Source organism: Impatiens glandulifera, chromosome 3 (genome assembly GCF_907164915.1).
Source record: "Impatiens glandulifera chromosome 3, dImpGla2.1, whole genome shotgun sequence".
In the NCBI taxonomy this organism is placed as follows: domain Eukaryota; kingdom Viridiplantae; phylum Streptophyta; class Magnoliopsida; order Ericales; family Balsaminaceae; genus Impatiens; species Impatiens glandulifera.
Window position 1 is genome coordinate 10,600,643 of NC_061864.1, and position 7,339 is coordinate 10,607,981.

At 37.6% G+C, this 7,339-nt stretch overlaps 1 protein-coding gene across 2 annotated transcripts; it reads left to right on the plus strand.

Moving 5' to 3' along the window:
- The first annotated feature begins 512 nt into the window (after positions 1-512).
- On the plus strand, positions 513-7,029 carry LOC124931526 (ABC transporter C family member 10-like). 2 transcript variants are annotated; one of them, XM_047472010.1, is made up of 13 exons: positions 513-681; positions 809-849; positions 928-3,024; positions 3,501-3,821; positions 3,885-3,971; positions 4,069-4,662; positions 4,736-4,900; positions 5,000-5,294; positions 5,386-5,600; positions 5,690-5,995; positions 6,092-6,155; positions 6,237-6,476; positions 6,560-7,029. In XM_047472010.1, exons 3-13 carry the CDS (start codon positions 964-966, stop codon positions 6,691-6,693), a joined length of 4,482 nt encoding a protein of 1,493 aa, XP_047327966.1. In that variant the 5' UTR covers positions 513-681; positions 809-849; positions 928-963; the 3' UTR covers positions 6,694-7,029. The 2 variants fall into 2 exon arrangements, with proteins under 2 accessions (XP_047327966.1, XP_047327967.1); XM_047472011.1 differs by having other exon boundaries at positions 937-3,024.
- Positions 7,030-7,339: the final 310 nt, after the last annotated feature.

Below are 7,339 nucleotides of genomic sequence, written 5' to 3' on the forward strand. Positions count from 1 at the left end.
ATATTTTTTTAGTTTGGTTTTAGTTATTGAAATAGCCCAAATAAGTCCTTCACTAAGACAAAAAATTGAGTCTAACTATTTTCTTTTTTAAATGCAAAACCTCTACTCCAACTAAAAAGTTTTAAATTAGAATCGAGAATATATAATGTTTAGTCTCTTATGAATAATCATTTTGTCATTTGAGTTCGTTAAGTATAGGTTTCAAACAGGTTTTCTGGTATAAAAATTCCAAATATTAGACTAAAAAGTCCACGTCAAACAAGCCCCTATTGTTCACTTAGTCCAAAATGAATCCTCCAAAACCTATTTTTGAGATTTCCAATATTCCAAAATTGATGTTTTATTTTGATAGAACCATTAATTGACAGTATTAGGGAGGGAAGAAAGAAACAATAACATTTGTCATCTCCAAGGATACGTCGGCGGTCGGCGACGTGAGCAATGACGACATCACCTCATGCATGTATATCCATCTTTTTATATACGGAGTTTAATAGGCCTATCTTTCTGTATCATCGTCTTCGTCCTTTCGTCATTGGGTCTTCTTCTGCTTCACAAACCCAAAACGTCAAACGCGGACGTCGGCCGCATTCGCTTTACTTTTTCACCCAAACCAAACAAAAACAAATCCGTAAATTACAATGATCGCATGATATTTCTACTTAATTCCGGCTTTACCAGGTTTGTTACTTCGTTGTGATGCGTTCATCTTTCTTCTTTTCCAATCCGTGCCTTTTGTTTCATAAAGTTCACTGCGTTGAGTTATATTTTTCTATTCTGACGATTGCTTCATATTTGATTTGGGAAGAGAATCAGGAGATTACTAGCGTTACCTCTTTGCTCTTCAAGGTATGTTGTGATTTTTAGTGTTTCCCTTTTTAGCTGCAATGCTCTGCTTCTGAAATGTTTTTGGGTATTGAAATGCATGGTTTGCAGGGCAAAGAGGGTTAATTGGGGGAGAAGATGGGGGGTTTATGGAGCCAGTTCTGCGGTGAATCAAGCTGTTCTTTTGATGGCCATAAGGCTTGTGGGTTTGATGTTGTTAAGTTGGTGGATCCAGCATCGTGTATAAACCATGGGATGATCATTTGCTTCGATATATTGCTCATGATCATTATGTTCTTCATTGTGATTCAGAAGACAACATCCAAATCTGTCTACCCCAAGTTAGCACAATTTCATGGCTTTTCAAGTTGGCAGATTGCATCTGCAAGCTATAATGGTGCAGTGGGGTTTGCATACCTTTGTTTTGGTGTTTGGTTGCTAGAAGAAAAGTTGAGATTGAAAAGAAGTGACTTACACCTGCACGAATGGTTACCAGTTTTGTTACAAGGAGTGGTTTGGTTGTCAATTGGGTTAACCGTAAGCCTTAGGGGGAGACGACTTCCAGGAGCACCACTCCGGATATTGTCAATACTTGCTTTCATCTTTTCTGCCATTGTTTGTGGTCTAACCCTGATTGCTGTCACTTCTAGCAGACATGTTTCGCTCAAGATAGCTCTAGACGTGTTAATCTTTCCCGGGGCTGTATTAATGTTGATTTGCACCTACAAGAGCTACAAATACGAAGAACATGACGGGGATATCCATTATACCCTTTTGAATCCTGAGGTGGATGTGAGTGTGAATGGTAAACACCATTCCCTTTCCTCTGTAACTCCATTTGGGGGAGCTAGTTTTTTTAGCAGAATGACATTCTGGTGGCTGAACCCACTTATGAGTCAGGGAAGGGAAAAAACTCTTGTGGAGGAAGATATACCCAAATTGCGGGATGAAGATAGAGCAGAAATGTGCTACTCTTTATTCACGGAGCAACTAAGGTTGCAGAAACAGAGTAATGCTGCAGTATCTCAGCGCTCGGTTTTATTGACAATCATCCGATGCTTCTGGAAAGAGATTCTTGTCTCTGGATTCTTTGCATTCCTAAAGATTGTAACTGTTTCTGCTGGTCCTCTGCTTCTTAATTCCTTCATTAAGGTAGCCGAAGGAAAACAAAGTTTTGAGTATGAAGGTTATTTTTTGGCTATATCTCTTTTCGTCACTAAGATACTTGAATCCTTATCTCAAAGGCAATGGTATTTCCAAAGCAGAATTACTGGCGTGAAAGTTAGGTCCTTGCTTACTGCGGTTATTTATAAGAAACAATTTAGACTATCTAATGCTGCCAAGATAATTCACTCGGCTGGTGAGATAACCAACTATGTGACAGTAGATGCTTATAGGATCGGAGAGTTTCCTTTCTGGTTCCATCAAACTTGGACAACAAGTCTGCAACTATGCTTTGCTCTTATAATCCTATTCAATGCAGTTGGTCTAGCCACCATAGCATCCTTGCTTGTTATAGTTCTCACTGTGCTTTGCAATACTCCTCTTGCCAAATTACAGCATAAATATCAGACTAAGCTCATGGTGGCTCAAGATGAACGGCTAAAGGCTAGCTCAGAATCTCTTGTGAACATGAAAGTGCTGAAACTTTATGCATGGGAAACTCATTTCAGAAAGGTCATTGAAAAGCTAAGGGAGGTTGAATATATTTGGTTATCGGCTGTCCAACTTCGTAAAGCATACAATAGCTTACTTTTCTGGTCATCTCCTGTCTTGGTTTCAGCCGCTACTTTCGGTGCATGCTACTTTCTTGACGTTCCTTTATACGCGAGTAATGTATTTACTTTCGTGGCTACATTGAGACTTGTCCAGGATCCTATCAGAACTATTCCAGATGTAATAGGTGTGGTTATTCAAGCTAAAGTTGCGTTTGCTAGGATTATGACATTTCTGGAAGCACCCGAGCTTGAAAATGAAAATATCCAGCAAAAGAAGTGTAACTTTAGAGGCAATGGCCATAGCATTTTTGTTAAGGCAGACAATCTATCATGGGAGCAGAATCCTTCCAAGCCTACACTAAGAAATATTAGTTTGGAAGTTCGACCTGGTGAGAAGGTGGCTATATGTGGAGAAGTTGGCTCGGGAAAGTCAACCCTCCTTGCAGCAATTCTTGGAGAGGTTTCAAATATCCAAGGGACTGTAAGTTTTTTGTTGCTACTTTTGCTAAAATTATCTAATATTGATTATATGAGTATTATCAGTTATGCTCCTATATGCCATGCACAACTGCATTATAATCTATTTCGATTTTAAAGTTAACAAAGATCTATTACATGTTGACATCTATAAAAATCTGAAAAATTGGCATCCTACTAGCTTCAGTTGATGTTTCAGATAGTTGATTAGGATTGGGTACTCTAAACTATATGCCTGAAAAAATATAAGAACTGCAAGACCAAGTCGTTTTCTCGAGTCAATATCTATACCCCATTCATCACAGAAGCCAGTTATTAGTATGATTATTTTCTCAAGTTGATTTCCATATTTTTTTCTTGGCCTTCCAAATACTCAATCATTTCTTTCGATTAAGATCTCTTATTAATAATTGTTTGAGCTCATGGAAGTTTCCATTATAGGCCATCTCAGTAGTTCACTTAATTGTATTGTTGTTACAGGTTCAAGTAAATGGAAGTTTTGCGTATGTTTCTCAGTCAGCATGGATCCAGACAGGAACTATCCGTGAGAACATTATATTTGGTTCTTCATTTGATAGTCAGAGATATCAGGAAACATTAGAAAGATGTTCCTTAAGGAAGGACCTTGAGTTATTAGATTATGGAGATCTTACCGAAATTGGAGAAAGAGGTGTTAATCTTAGTGGTGGACAGAAGCAAAGGATTCAGCTTGCTCGGGCTTTATATCAAGATGCTGATATATATCTATTGGATGATCCATTCAGTGCCGTTGATGCACATACAGCCACAAGCTTATTCAATGTAAAACATGTTATTTTTTTTAAATCTTAATCTTGGTTGTGCTGATGGTTTTTATTATTGCAGGAATATGTTATGGGAGCTCTTTCAGGGAAGACAGTCTTACTTGTCACCCACCAAGTTGATTTTCTGCCAGCATTTGATTCAGTACTTGTAAGTTTATTTGTTGCCATCTCAATCTGAACATTGGAGAAATTCACTGATTGTTGAAGTATTCTTAAAGTAAAAGTGTTTTTGAATTTTGACACAGCTAATGCACGATGGAGAAATACTTAGTGCTGCACCATATCACCAATTACTGGCTTCTAGTAAAGAATTTCAGGATCTTGTCAATGCCCACAAGGAAACTGCCGGTTCTGAAAGTCTGACAGAGGAAACTTCAAGAAAGAAGCCTGCAACTACTTCTTCATCCAAAGAGATCATCAAGACATACAGTGAGAACAAATCTAAATCGTCTGGAGTTGATCAACTGATTAAACGAGAAGAAAGAGAAGTAGGAGACACGGGTTTCAGGCCTTTTTTGTTGTATCTAAATCAGAATAAGGGATACTTATACTTCTCCCTTGCTACTGCATGCCACCTTATGTTTGTGATCGGCCAGATACTGCAGAATTTATGGATGGCTTCTAGTGTTGAGAATCCTGATGTCAGTACACTTAGGTTGATTTCAGTTTATCTGATTATAGGAATTACATCAACCCTCTTTCTTCTGGGTAGATCTCTCTCCACTGTTGCTTTGGGTTTGCAGTCATCAAAATCCTTATTTTCACAGTTACTGATATCACTTTTTCGGGCACCTATGTCATTTTACGATTCCACTCCATTGGGAAGGATCCTTAGTCGGGTGAGATACTAAACACTAGCTTATTCATTTCTTTGTTATCAACATCTGCAATCTAATTTCTATGTATTATTAGGTGTCTTCTGATCTGAGTATTGTTGACCTCGACATTCCATTCAGCTTCATCTTCACTGTCGGGTCGACTACAAATACTTATGCTAACCTCGGAGTGCTAGCTGTCATCACTTGGCAAGTCCTGTTTGTGTCTATTCCCATGGTTTATTTGGCCATTCGCTTACAGGTAAAGTACCTGGGATGCCAACAAAAAAAATCTATAAGCAAAAGAATTGAGTATTATTTGTAATTACAGATTATGAATTTGGTATATTATTGTCAACAGAAATACTACTTCTCTTCAGCGAAAGAATTGATGCGAATTAATGGGACCACCAAGTCTTTTGTAGCAAATCACCTTGCTGAATCCATTGCAGGAGCAACAACAATAAGAGCTTTTAAGGAGGAAGACCGGTTCTTTGCCAAGAGTCTTCGCCTTATTGATGTAAACGCCAGCCCATACTTTCATAGTTTTGCAGCGAATGAATGGTTGATCCTACGTCTTGAAACACTTAGTGCAACTGTCCTATCCACATCTGCTCTTTGCATAGTTTTGCTTCCTTCTGGAACTTTCAGTTCTGGTTAGTAATTTTTATTTTTTTCATTTAAAATTTGCTCGTGAGAAGACAAAAAGGATATATATATCTTACTATTTTTGTCGTGTAATTGCAGGATTCATTGGAATGGCTCTATCGTATGGCCTGTCGTTAAACATGTCTCTTGTTTTCTCAATTCAGAATCAATGCACACTGGCAAATTACATCATCTCTGTTGAAAGGCTGAACCAATACATGCATATACCAAGTGAAGCTCCAGAAGTAATAGAAGAGACCAGACCTCCACTCAATTGGCCGTCTGTGGGTAAAGTTGAGATTCAAGGTTTGCAGGTAAAAAGACTATCATGTGGAGTAAATTTCATGTTTGTTCTTGAATTGGTAATGGCTGATTATGAATTTTGAACTTGAAAAAAAAACAGATCAGATACAGGGATGATACACCATTAGTCCTTCGTGGAATAAGTTGCACATTTCAAGGTGGGCATAAGATTGGTATTGTTGGTAGAACCGGAAGTGGGAAGACAACGCTCATAGGTGCCTTATTTCGTTTGGTTGAGCCCTCTGGGGGAAAGATTGTAGTAGATGGGATCGATATAACAACTCTTGGACTTCATGATCTGAGGTCGAGATTTGGCATTATACCGCAAGATCCAACTCTTTTTAATGGAACCGTGAGATACAATCTCGACCCCTTGTCTCAACACACCGATGATGAGATTTGGGAGGCAAGCATTATCCCCTTTTCTTTCTTTTAGTTATATTAAGACTTAAAACTACAAAAAGAAAACAAAGATTTGATCTTTTATGTCTAATTTGAACAGGTTCTTGGAAAGTGTCAGCTCAAGGAGGCTGTGCAAGAGAAAGAACAAGGTCTAGATTCTTTAGGTGAGTTTTTATTTACTGCTGCATGCATGAAATGGAGATTGAGCATTCATAACAACTCTCTCTCTCTGTTGACATCATCAGTGGCTGACGATGGTTCGAATTGGAGTATGGGACAGAGGCAGTTATTTTGCCTGGGGAGAGCGCTTCTGAGAAGGAGCAAGATCTTGGTACTGGACGAAGCAACTGCATCTATTGACAATGCAACTGACTTGATTCTGCAGAGAACAATCAGGACCGAATTTGCAGACTGCACTGTGATCACTGTGGCGCACAGGATACCCACGGTGATGGACTGTACAATGGTTTTGGCAATCAGTGATGGTAATTGAATCGTTTTGTTTGTTATTCAAGCAATTTCTATTGTAATTATAATGCTAAGGCAGTGGTTGGTTTCCATTATGCAGGAAAGCTGGTGGAATATGATGAACCAATGAAGTTAATGAGGAAGGAAGGATCGTTGTTTGGAAAGCTTGTGAAGGAGTACTGGTCACATTACCATTCTGCTGCTGAGATTATTAATTTGAGTGAGGATGCATGAATTTGAGTCTTAACAACTCTCATAGGGCGGGCTGGCTGGCTGGCCATGTGAAAAAGCTCTGTTTCCAGCAGCTGCTACAGCTGCCTGCTAACTAATGCTCGTAGATGAATTGGATTGCAAAACATAATAGATGGGGAGAAAGGAAAGAATATTAGTGATCCCAAAATGTTGTCATTTTCTTTTGTTAATCTTTTAATAATAGCTTCATTTGAAAGCTTCCAAGTGTGTATTACATTTGTAGATGGATGTATCTGTCAATCTGGAATGATTACCAGATTTTGAAATAAAATATTTAAGAAAAGGGGGGGGCAACGAGAAGTTGAGCCTTGTTCGAAATGGGGGTTATTGAGTTAAATGATTAGTGATAATGTTTTGGAAGTAAGATTTTTTTTTTTTTTTTTTATTTATTTATAGGTATTAATATATAATAATAAAATAATAAATAAAAATTTAAAATAAAGAATATTTGAATAATAAATTAAGTGATATGAATTATGTTTGAGTGGGTTGAATTATTTAAATAATTCAAACTTAAGGTAATTTTTGTTTTTATTTTATCATAGTTTTTTTTAAGATTTTTGTTAAAAAAATAATATTTGATGAAGAAGTAAAAAAAACGTTGGTTGGGTTTTTAATTGTTTAAATA

Excerpts from the sequence above, each read along its gene's own strand:
- LOC124931526 (XM_047472010.1), top strand. The coding sequence starts at position 964 with ATGGGGGGTTTATGGAGCCAGTTCTGCGGTGAATCAAGCTGTTCTTTT. Across the intron at positions 3,025-3,500 it reads TTTCAAATATCCAAGGGACT|GTTCAAGTAAATGGAAGTTT; the intron begins GTAAGTTTTTTG and ends TTGTTGTTACAG. Across the intron at positions 5,601-5,689 it reads TTGAGATTCAAGGTTTGCAG|ATCAGATACAGGGATGATAC; the intron begins GTAAAAAGACTA and ends AAAAAAAAACAG.